General features: G+C 37.4%; 1 protein-coding gene across 1 annotated transcript; it reads left to right on the top strand.

The window, feature by feature from the left end:
• The first annotated feature begins 1,957 nt into the window (after positions 1–1,957).
• Positions 1,958–11,008, top strand: LOC132145510 (scinderin-like). Its single transcript, XM_059556603.1, has 16 exons — positions 1,958–2,251; positions 4,719–4,873; positions 5,326–5,487; positions 6,640–6,789; positions 6,993–7,085; positions 7,204–7,336; positions 7,424–7,512; positions 8,058–8,273; positions 8,508–8,644; positions 8,734–8,824; positions 8,995–9,169; positions 9,393–9,566; positions 9,696–9,817; positions 10,021–10,098; positions 10,255–10,315; positions 10,557–11,008. The coding sequence occupies exons 1-16, from the start codon at positions 2,059–2,061 to the stop codon at positions 10,724–10,726; spliced, it is 2,199 nt and encodes a 732-aa protein (XP_059412586.1). The 5' UTR covers positions 1,958–2,058; the 3' UTR covers positions 10,727–11,008.
• The last annotated feature ends 1,400 nt before the right edge of the window (positions 11,009–12,408 follow it).

A 12,408-nucleotide genomic window follows, 5' to 3' on the forward strand; every position in this document is an offset into this window, starting at 1 on the left:
GATGAAAACTTTGCTGAAAAAAACAATTGTCCACAATCTACTATATGCCTTATGTAATCTGATTGATAGTTTATACTTTTCAGCAAGTAAAAGGCCTTTCATTAAAAATTATTTAAGATTTAAGACATGTGAAACATGACAAGAAAAAAAAAAATGCTGAAATTATTACAATAACCCCATTCAAAAGTTTGGGAACCCTTAGTTCTTAATACTGTGTGCTGTTACCTGATGATCCACGACTGTCTTTTTTTGTTTTGTGATGGTTGTGCATGAGTCCCTTGTTTGGTCTGAACAGTTAAACTGAGAACTGTTCCTCAGAAAAATCCTTCAGGTCCTGCAGATTCTTTAGGTTGCCAGCATCTTTGCATATTTGAACCCTTTCCAGCAGTGACTGTATGATTTTGAGATCCTTTTTTTTTTTTTTTTTTTTTTTACACTGAGGATCATTGAGGGACTCAAACACAACTATTAAAAAAGGTTCAAACATTCACTGATGCTCCAGAAGGAAACAAGATGCATTACGAGCTGGGGGGTGAAAACTTTTGAAATTTGAAGATCAAGGTAAATTGTTCTTAATTTGTGTTCTGGGAAACATACAAGTATCTTCTGTTGTTTACAAAGGGCAGAACTAAATGGAAAAAATTATATTTCAACAAAATACGAAAAATTTGGACATCTTCTTTGTGTTCAAAAGTCTTAATGCATCTTGGTTTTCACCCCCAGCTCTTAATGCATCTTGTTTCCTTCTGGAGCATCAGTTGAACCTTTGAACCTTTTTTAATAGTTGTGTTTGAGTGGCTCAACTGTCCTCAGTGTGAAAAGATGTATCTCAAAATCATACAGTCACTGCTGGAAAGGGTTCAGATCTGCAAAGAACCAAGGGTTCCCAAACTTTTGAATGGGGTTATTTTAATAATTTCAGCTATTTCTTTTTTTTTTTGTATGTGTTTACTAAATGTAAACATCTTTTATGTAAAATATCTTACTCAGGACAGTACTAATGATCTCTCTTATTTTGTGAAATTATTCACATTTTCACAGATTCCGCAAGGGGTTCCCAAACTTCGGCATGCCACTGTGTTTATATAACGTGGCTTGAAATGACAACTAAAGCTCGGTTCTCCCCTCACCAAGGAGTTATCCCTTATCATTAAAATACCTGGCTTGTTGGAGGCTGTGTTGGGTGTCTTTTTTACCATTTTGAATAAAGTATTATTAAATAATAGATGATTTGTTCACACAGGTTTACCACTATCCACTGCCAAGGACTAGAGGGCAAGTCACTAGAAATCAAAGGTCAATTTCTCTGGACTCTCTTTGATGTCAGCAAACATATGTACAGTACACGACAGTCACACCCTTGACTTCCTGAGAGATGCTGAACTACCAAAAACTAGCAAATGTTTCCTTTTAGTCACATGGGTAAACCATGTGTCAGTGAAGGATTTACTACATGAATTAACTGCTTGTTTCTTTTTCAGAGTGAGACCTTTCATATAACATACCCTGCTCTAAATTGTTGTTTTTCCCAGTGGTTTTTTTTTTTAAATACATTTTCTACCAAACCTAATTTAACCTCAACCCCACCCATCTCACTGTATGACCTTTTCCAGCTGCAGCTGAAAATTTTCAACCTATTTTATGATAAATCTCCAATACTGATGATACTCATCTACTACTAGCTATTTGTGTACTTTTTTTTATTAAATTCCCCTTCGAAATGCAAATAAAAAACTTCACGTCATATGTTCTTCACTTTTACTACTCAACAGTTTTTGTGCATCACATTAGAAAGCACTTTCATTTTCATCAGAGTATATATTTAATATAGTTTTATAAGAGCTGCAATAGGGAAATGCAATAAAACAACTGCTCATATATTACTCAACTTTTTATTCTCTCTCCTCTCTCTTTCTCTCTATGTGTTTAACTACTGAACACGCCCACGTAAAGTGTCAGTGGAGACATCTGCACACGGCTGTCATTGATTCAGTGCTGTCAGACCACTGAGGTACACTGTCTGTCTCTCACCACATCTGCATCCGACTTCTCTCAGTCATGGGGCTTCACCACAAAGAGTTTGAGCAGGCTGGCAAGCGCCCAGGTCTACAGATATGGAGAATTGAAAAGATGGAACTGGCCCCTGTGCCTGAAAACTTACATGGGAGCTTCTATATAGGTGATGCCTACCTGGTGCTCCACACGGTCAAACAAAAGGACTCGTGCTTCTACGATCTGCATTACTGGCTGGGTAAGCATTGGATTTCCTGTCATTTATAAAAGAGCTTAGGTCTTTCGAATGAACTTTTTATGTTTAAAAACTCTTTTTATATATGTACTATGTAGAATATTTTCTGTTACTTAATATTACATGTGACTATGCATTTAAAAAGTAAAATGACTAATCTCAGTAGCTTGACTAGTACCTAAATGTTCAAGAGGGTATCAGTATGGTCAAATTGTATTCGCAAACTATTACAGAACTGCATGGATAATGATTTCAATGTTATTAAAAAAAATAAATAAATAATAATAATAATAATAATACAAATAAAATAAAATCGCAGTCACTATTTAAAAGGTTGAGGAAAGACTAGGGCAAATTAACTGACATGATAGTGTGATAGATGTGTTCATTGTAAACAAGCTAGCAGATAGAGTGAGCAAAGCAGAGTATATGGCCCCTATAAAATAACACTTTAGAATCATGAAGGTTGTAAAGTTTATTCTCAGAAACGGGTATACTGGGTCACCTGATGTTAATAATGGACTTTCATTTATTCACCTTGTGTATAATGAGCATGTTTTTAATTTAACAAATAAAATTCATTTATATTTTGAAGAGCCTTCCTAAATGAAAATAGTATTTTAATGCTAATTTCTAACAAACAAGCAAACAAAAAAGCTTTACTGAGTAACAAGTCATGCGATCCAGCCAACATACATAAAAAAGATGCAGAACATAAAACAGGAAATGATGCAGAGCCTCAATGTGACATAAATCTAATTAATAAATCTCTTAAAATAACATAATTTGACCTTTTCATAACATCAAAATGTCATGGGCTTTTTTTTTTTTTTTTTTACTGGCGATGCCTCAGGAATTGTGCTCTGGTTGCTCTAAAAAGCTGTCACAGCGATTTCAAAAAACAAACTTCTGTGGTCAGGTTGCAAAAGATCAGAAAACAGGAAGCTCATGATGATTAGAATGACCATAGACTATATTCTGGCAAAGTTTACAAGAAAAATATGACTTTAAAGTTATGTTTATGTCACCAGCTTACTCAAAGAAGATCACAGAAATTTAGAAGCCATTTAGTTGCCAGAAACCATGTGCACTTAATAAGGTTTCCTTCTTCTGCTGAGAGAAAGCACTTTCTTTACTCATTACTTTACTGCATAAGATGTTTCAGAACTGTCAATATCACAGATGATCTGCCCTTGAGTGTATTTGTGACTAGAACCACACACACACACACACACACACACACACACACACACACACACACACACACACACACACACACACACACACACACACACACACACACACACACACACACACACAACAGCTTCCATTATGAATCATTAACCACTTCCAATGCAAATGGATTCCTTAATGATGTTTCTGCCCATCGTGCCTTTCTTGCCAAGTCATTTACCCTAAAAAAAGCCTACTTCAAAATGAACAGGCTTTTTACCTCCGACAACACATCTATAGTCAGATGCAACAGCTAACACAGCAGGCTTTAAAGTGTAAAAATGTATGCTGGGTGAATAAACACTTTGTATATCAGTCATCATTTAGTGTGAAAACAAACAGCTCAATGTGGTTTGCAAATGCAATGTTTATGCAGCTGATTAACTGAAAGTGTACAAGTAAAAAATCTATCGCTTAACAGGACCACTCCAATATTTTTGAAAATAGACTCATTTTCCAACTCCCCTAGAGTTAAACAGTTGAGTTTTACCGTTTTTTAATCCATTCAACCGATCTTTGGGTCTGGCGGAAGCACTTTTAACTTAGCTTAGCAGAGATCACTGATTAGACTGTTCAAAAATGACCAAAGAGTTTTTAAATTTTTCCTATTTAAAACTTGACTCTTCTGTAGTTACATTGTGTACTAAAACCAACGGAAAATGTAAAGTTGTGATTTTCTAGGCTGATGTGGCTAGGAACTATAATTCCTGCATAATAATCAAGAAATTTTGCTGCTGTACCATGGGTGCAGCAGGCGAAGTGATATTACGTTGCACATGAAAAATAGGCTACCGTTGGAAGTTAGCTGGGGACTATTTTCAGGTGCTGCGTTATATTACATATCATTTTTGTGTTCCTGTAGCTCAATTGGTAGAGCATTGCGCTATCAAGTGTAAGGTTGGGGGTTCGATTCCCCGGGAACACATGATAGGTAAATATTTATAGCCTGAATGCACTGTAAGTCGCTTTGGATAAAAGCGTCTGCTAAATGCATAAATTTAATTTAGTTTAATTTTTGAGCGAGATGCTAACGGTCTAATCAGGTGCAATGATCTATGCTAAGCTAAGCTAAAAGTGCTTCCACCAGACCCAGAGATCGCCTCAATGGATTCAAAAAGGGTAAAACACAACTGTTTAACTCTAGGGGAGTTGAAAAATGAGCCTATTTTCAAAATAGTGGAGTGTTCCTTTAACCTGAATCTAAAAACCTAAAAGATCCTTCTTTCTCTCTTTCTAGGTAAGGAATGTACCCAGGATGAAAGTACAGCGGCAGTCATCTTTACCACTCAGATGGACGACTACCTGGGAGGAAAACCGGTCCAGTACCGTGAACTCCAAGGTTTTGAGTCAACCCACTTCACCAGCTACTTCAAAGGCGGGATCACATATAAGGTTTGAGACAGTTTATAACCCTCTAGACCTACTCTTGACGACAATTTGATGCACAACAGCATATTATTCTTCACTTTACTTCAGGCCGATCTTAGGTCAAACATAAAGCTACTGTTTAAACTGATGGAAAGACTTACAGTTTCTGCTGTATTTATTTGCAAATGAAAATGTTTCTTAGACTTCACAGTGCAAACCTAGGATTAGTCTTTTTGTTTACAATCTGGGTGAGGTAAAACCTGCTACTCCAATACCTTCCTAGTGTACATAGGGCCTTATGTTTTTCACAAACATGCGTGGTCTGAGGGGATGTTGTGTCACAGCACATGTTTGGGGGCATTCAACTCCTCAGTGTTGCAATTGGCCTCAGAATGAAAATGACTCACGGGTTTATAAATGGAAAAACAAGAAGAAAGAGCAGGAACGTTTTAAAAAATATTTTCCAACCTTCTCAGGCCGGAGGTGTGGCATCAGGGTTTCATCACGTGGTCACCAATGATCTTAGTGCCCGCCGACTCTTCCACATCAAGGGCAGGCGCACTGTCCGGGCCACAGAAGTGTCTCTCGCCTGGGCCAGTTTCAACAATGGTGACTGCTTCATAGTTGATCTGGGAGCGGTAAGATCTGCAACAAACATACAAGCGACTGTGTTCATTTTTTTAATGTCTTTTTAATAGGATATTTAAACCTCATTCACCCTCATGTCGCTCCAAATGCATGTTTAGACTATTTTTTTCTCATGGAACATCCATGGAATTATTTAGCAAAATGTCCACACTGCACTTTTCCACAGCGAAAATGGAAAACCGCAGATGTTGATGTATTAAAAGACATCCACACACATAATAACTTATACACTGTATTCTGAGTCCTCTGAAATCAATAACTTTTGTGAAACTTAAGTAATTTCTCACTAAAAATAATTGCAAAATACTATGCAGTGTTTAAACACCATCACCTTTGATTGCTAAATGACTTACCAAATTAATTTTTTGAGTAATACTCTACAAACCTTTTCTCCCTTCAAACCTTACAGTTTTTTTTAAAGTGCAAATATAATTAACCACTTCAGCTGTTATTTTGATTTTTTGAGAATTAGGCATATGCAATATTGGACCCACCGGTGGGTGCCCAGAGTTGATGTGGTTAAACAAGTACAGTCTCAGTCAGGATAATTCAGATAGAATCCCTAAAGAAATGTCATGTATTACACTTCATTTTTCATAGACAATAACTGGCTGGTTCACTTGTGCAGAGTGTATTTAATTTCCTCTCTGTATGCACTTTGGGTGGGTTTGATTGATTTGGATTCCTGTCAATTTACTGACAGTCAACATACAGTGTAGCAAATGTTGTGAGAGCACAAGGGCTGAACCACATCTTACACCTAACAACAAAGCATTTTTTTAAATTGCTAACAGGCTCTTGCTGATGAGTTACAGTTTGCAGGAAGATTAAATGCGACAATACCAATTGACTAAAGTATTTGACAGCCCACTTAGTGCTAAGTGCTTTCTCACTTCTCCAAAGGAACTTGCAGACCACAGTAAAATAAACAGAACAGACACATTCTGTCTGATACCTTTCCACAATGACAGTGTAAAAACAACTATATGGTAACATTTTCAAAGGTAGAGGTGGTAAAAAAGATTTCTTAAGAAATTTTGTCACAGACATAATTACCAAGAACAAAACAGAGGCCAATGTTTTCCTAAGAAGTCTGCTATACATGCTAGGATCACAGTTAATTAAACTGCTTTCTGAAACAGACGATCTACCAGTGGTGTGGGTCTAAGTGCAACAAGTTTGAGCGCCTCAAAGCTGCACAGGTAGCTACTGGCATCCGAGACAACGAGAGGAACGGACGAGCCCAGCTGGAGGTTATAGAGGAAGGACATGAGCCTTCAGCAATGATTGAGGTATCAAATAAAACTGCCCATCAAACATCTTAAGTATGGATGAATTTGCATGGAATACAATCTTAAGCATCCAGAAGTACTTAAAAGAGCTTATTTGTATCGTTCATCACTAAGAATTTTACAGTTAAACCAATGTTTGCTATGGGATATCCGGTTAAGCTGGAAGGTTTGACATTTTTAGACCTTGTCTTTGCACATCACAGGTTCTCGGTGAGAAGCCTGAAATCCCCGAAGGTGACGATAATGAGGATGTGGTTGCAGACATGTCAAACAGGAAAATGGCCAAACTTTACATGGTAGACGAGTCTATAAACTTCAGTTTAATTCATCTATATGCAAAATCTAATAGACACATGCACACAGACACATGCACAATGTAAATGTAACAGGATATTATTCATCTGCACTTTACAGGTATCAGATGCAACTGGGAAAATGCAAGTGTCGCTTGTGTCAGATGAAAATCCGTTTAACCAGAGTGACCTGTTGTCTGAGGAATGCTTCATTCTGGACCATGGAAAAAGCAAAATGATCTTCGTGTGGAAAGGTATTGGTAAACTGAATCCGTTAAATTAAGTAATTGTGGAACTAATCTTACTGAGATTCCTTGACTTTATATTTTTTGATGATCTAGGCCGCAACGCAAATCCAGATGAAAGGAAGGAGGCCATGAAAACAGCTGAGGGCTTCATTAAGCAGATGGGATATCCTGCCAACACCCAGGTTCAGAAACATTAGATATGTGTATATGTTTTGCAGCATTATTTACATTCACTTAAATGAGTGACTATACCAACTATAGTTGGATGTAGCAAAACTGTCAGAAATAAAAAATAATTATTTATAATATAAAATAATAGAAATAATATAAAATAAAGAAATAATAATAATTATATATACATACATACAATAGTCTCTGGAGCAGTACCCTTAAAGGTAAAATCAGGAGTGTCCAAATCTGATCCTGGAGGGCCAGTGTCTTCAATAGTTTTGCTTCAAAACACCTAAACCAGCTTATCAAGGTCTTCAGACTCACTAGAAACTTCTGGGCAAGTGTTTGGAGCTGGTTGGAGCCAAAATCTGCAGGACGTCAACCCTCCAGGAACAGTACTGGAAGGTTCTTTGTAGTACCTTAAGGGTACATCAGGGGTAGATGATTGCTCCAAGATGTTGTATGCCTAAAAGATAAAATTTGTACACTTTTTTTCAGACAGGGAAAATGTATAGTATTCTTTGGGTCACCCAGGTTTTTTTGTCTCTGCACACAGATCCAGGTCCTTCCAGAGGGTGGAGAGACGCCCATCTTTAAGCAGTTTTTCAAAACCTGGAAAGAGAAGGACCAGGCTGAGGGTCTTGGCAGAGTGTATGTCACTGAGCGGATCGCCAAGATTAATCAAGAAGAGTTTAATGCCTCCAAGCTGCACGAGTCTAATCACATGGCTGCTCAGTACAACATGGTTGACAATGGCACTGGAAAAACACAGGTAACAATTTGCATACAAAAGATCAGAGATATTGGATAAGTTCAATTATACTGGCGTTCTAAACTGGGTTCCAGTTGGTCACGTGGATTCACTGTATTGACCCACAAAGTGACTTAAGAGGACATCATTTCAAAGCAATTACAGATTGTAATATATTTTTCACAGGATGAAATCCACCTCTCCCAACATGTAAATATAGGTGATAGATATTCTTAATCTGGTCTTGTTTCACAGATTTGGAGGGTGGAGTGTGGTAGTACCACAGGTGATACCAAGGTTCCTGTTGACCCAGAGACATATGGCCAGTTCTATGGAGGGGACTGCTATATCATTTTATATACCTACACCAGAGGAGAAATCATTTACACCTGGTACGCCTCATAGAAGTTTCCAGAGGGGGAGTCAAATCATACACAAAAATAATCAAATTAGGCTTATCACTTTATGCTTTCACCCTCAGGCAAGGATCCAGCAGCACAATAGATGAACTGACAGCTTCAGCCTTTCTCACCGTTGAACTGGACCGTTCGCTGGGAGGAAAAGCTGTTCAGGTGAGGGGGATTTGAATTTTATCTATATACTAATTTGCTGACTGTAACTGGGGCTGGATTATGAACTAGATAAGTAGATGACCAGCAGCCCTGACTGGAAAATCTAGAAGAAGACACAACTAGGCTAGAGTTGCTGTCTTATCATGGTTCCCCATTCCATGTCCATTCAGGTGCGAGTGACTCAAGGAAAGGAACCACCTCATTTGCTGAGCCTCTTCAAAGAAAAGCCTCTGATCGTGTACAAGAACGGGACTTCTAAAAAGGGAGGACAGGCACCCGAACCTCCAACACGTCTCTTTCAAGTGCGCAAGAACCTGGGCACCATTACACGGATTTGTGAGGCGAGTCCTGGTTTATAAACTTAATGCCCAGAAACATGAAAAGTCCTGAGCTGGACCAATCCTGGTCATTCTGGCTAGCACTGGTTGATCATCCAGTGCAAGGTGGTGGAGATCTGCTTGATGGTCCAAAAAAAGTGTTCATCTTTGGTTAAGCTGATCTATTTTTTAAGTGTAACTTCAATTTAGATATGTCCCTTGAGTGTGTTGGTTTGTGGTCTAACAGGTAGATGCTAAAGCATTAAGTTTGAACAGCAATGATGCCTACCTTCTGAAGTTACCTGAGGGGGATGGGTACTTGTGGAAGGGGAAGGGGGCCAGTGAGGAAGAGGAACGAGGGGCAAAGTACATGAGTGAGAAACTGAAGTGCAATGCCAAACCAATTACTGAAGGAAACGAGCCAGGTATGGCCAATGTGCAATAGATTCAATTCATTCTATTCGTGCTTTATACTCACACATTGGTAGGAGTTACAGGAGTTACTGATGACATTTACATCTTTAAACTTTTACATACTTGTTGCCCATTGAAAGAGGACTTCTGGGAAGCTCTGGGTGGAAAGATGGAGTATCAGACGTCTGAGATGTTGGAGAGCAAATCTATACCACATCCTCCCCGCCTGTTCGCCTGCTCCAACAAAAGTGGAAAGTTCATTGTGAGTATCCTATAGACCCGGATAAGAGAGACCCCAAGTCCAGTTCAGTTTCACATTAAGTTTTTGCTTTGAATACAAATTTTGGATTGGAATCTATGCTTTAAATGTCAAATATGTCTTGGCTTCCTGTGTTAACTGCTCAGATACTGCTAGATACAGGCAAACTGCTGTTTGGACACTAAACATGCATCTTAAAACTATAGATTGAAGAAGTACCTGGTGAGTTTAACCAAGATGACCTGGCAGAGGATGACGTCATGTTACTGGATGTCTGGGAACAGGTGAGACAGTTATGTTTCTTTATGAATTCCTCCGAGATTATCTCTAAGATTCAAAAGACCGCAGGTGTCTCTGATTAGATTTATTTTAGCCTTCAAAGATATCTTCTGACTTTCATGGATTAGCGTGTGCCACTGATCCTTGATTTCATCTCTCAGGTGTTTGTGTGGATTGGAAAGGATGCCAATGAGGTGGAGAGGACTGAGTCTGTAAAATCTGGTGAGGTGTCTCAGGCACACATCCCTTAAAACGGTTTTCTTCATAATCTGAATACAAAATAGGAACCCCTTTAAAATTTAACAGGTTCAGCAGCATACTAGAAAAAAACCACATTATTCTCACATGCAAAATATATATTTTAAATTATGTTATGTAAAATCATGAATGATGATGTCCTCTCTTTGTAAACTAATAAACGTAGTCATACATATTTTTTAAATAAGTATTTGTACCTTTGCAGCAAAGATGTACATTGAGACGGACCCATCAGGTCGGGACAAGGGGACATCTGTTGTGGTGGTAAAGCAGGGACACGAGCCCCCTACTTTCACTGGCTGGTTCCTGGGGTGGGATGCCTCTCGATGGGACAGTGACCTCATGGCAAGAGCAGTGCAATCACTGCAGGTTTAGTGAAATCCTGAAAGTCAATAGACTTGACTGGAATGATAAAACAGAAAGCTGTTACTGAGGCATGACAAGCGGAATTGGACTATTCCATTAATATCCTAAAAATATACCACATGTCCAACATGTAAAGATACTCAACTTACGTCAGATCTAAAAGTTGTGTATTTCTCTTTAAATTGTTTGCACAGATTTATATATCTGCTCTGGATTTCAATAAGCATGATTTCAAAACATACAATAAAAAATTAATACATAAAAAAATGTCTTGTCTTAGTCAATGCAAGAGCCCCCTAGAGAAGATTATATATATATATATATATATATATATATATATATATATATATATATATATATATATATATATATATATATATATATATATATATATTTTTTTTTTTTTTTTTTTTTTTTTTTATAAATAAAATACAAATTATCACATTCCAGATGTGATGTAGTTTTACTGACCCACAAAAGTACCATGGTAACACTATGACCAAGAGTTGGTATACGAGAAGATACCCTTGTACTAAAAATCATGTGCCAACTGATACTTCCAGGAACACCATGCATATCATATAAGCACACTGATTATAATTAAAGAAATGTAAATTTCAGGGTTAAAATTTCATCACACCCAATGAACTATTTGAAAATATTTACTTTATTTTGGTACATGCAAATTGGGGATAGCGGGATACAATGCTGTAATATTATTTTAAAACCATCCTGCACAGGCTGATGCATCTTCAATATAATTCCTCAATAAATATTGGAACGATGGATAAAAATAAATGAGGGCTTTCAATGAAGATGCATTATACGTGGACAACTAAATGGCTTGGTCAAGTGCATGATACACTCATAATTAAAGTCATTAAAGAAGGATCAAATACTTGTACTTTTGGTTAATCAATTTTACAAGATTGGTTACGATTAACTGGTTACAGTTGTGGCCAAAAATACTACTACTACTACTACTACTAATAAAAATGTATCGACTGTAGTTTGTTTCAAGGCAAGGCAAGGCAAGTTTATTTATATAGCACATTTCGTACACAATGGTAATTCAAAGTGCTTTACATAAAAGAAAGTAAAATAATAATAAAGAAAAATAATAACAAGAATAAAACAAGCAATTTTAAAACTTTTAAAATTATTAAAAAATGTACTTATTTAAAATGAATTTTAAAACAGAAAATGTTTTTACATAAAAAAAAACAGTAAAAATATGCAATCAGTTCGGACATTGCACAGTGCTCATTCAATAAATGCACAGCTAAACAGATGAGTTTTAAATCTAGATTTAAATGTGACTAGTGTTTTAGCACATCTGATCTCTTCTGGAAGCTGATTCCAACTGCGGACGGCATGGTAACTAAAGGAGGACTCCCCTTGTTTTGTGTGAACCCTTGGTATTTCTAACTGACTCAATCCTAGTGATCTGAGTGGTCTGTTAGGTTTATATTCAGTGAACATATCTGCAATATATTTCGGTCCTAGGTCATTTAGTGACTTATACGAGTAAAAGTACTTTAAAATCAATCCTAAATGTAACTGGAAGCCAGTGTAAGGACCTGAGGACTGGGGTGATATGCTCAGATTTTCTGGTTCTAGTCAGAATCCTGGCAGCAGCGTTCTGGATGAGCTGCAGCTGTCTAATGGTCTTTTTGGGAAGGCCGGTGAGG

This window comes from Carassius carassius, chromosome 8 (genome assembly GCF_963082965.1).
Source record: "Carassius carassius chromosome 8, fCarCar2.1, whole genome shotgun sequence".
NCBI classification, from domain to species: domain Eukaryota; kingdom Metazoa; phylum Chordata; class Actinopteri; order Cypriniformes; family Cyprinidae; genus Carassius; species Carassius carassius.

Excerpts from the sequence above, each read along its gene's own strand:
- LOC132145510 (XM_059556603.1), top strand. The coding sequence starts at position 2,059 with ATGGGGCTTCACCACAAAGAGTTTGAGCAGGCTGGCAAGCGCCCAGGT. Across the intron at positions 2,252-4,718 it reads CGATCTGCATTACTGGCTGG|GTAAGGAATGTACCCAGGAT; the intron begins GTAAGCATTGGA and ends CTCTCTTTCTAG. Across the intron at positions 6,790-6,992 it reads AGCCTTCAGCAATGATTGAG|GTTCTCGGTGAGAAGCCTGA; the intron begins GTATCAAATAAA and ends TGCACATCACAG.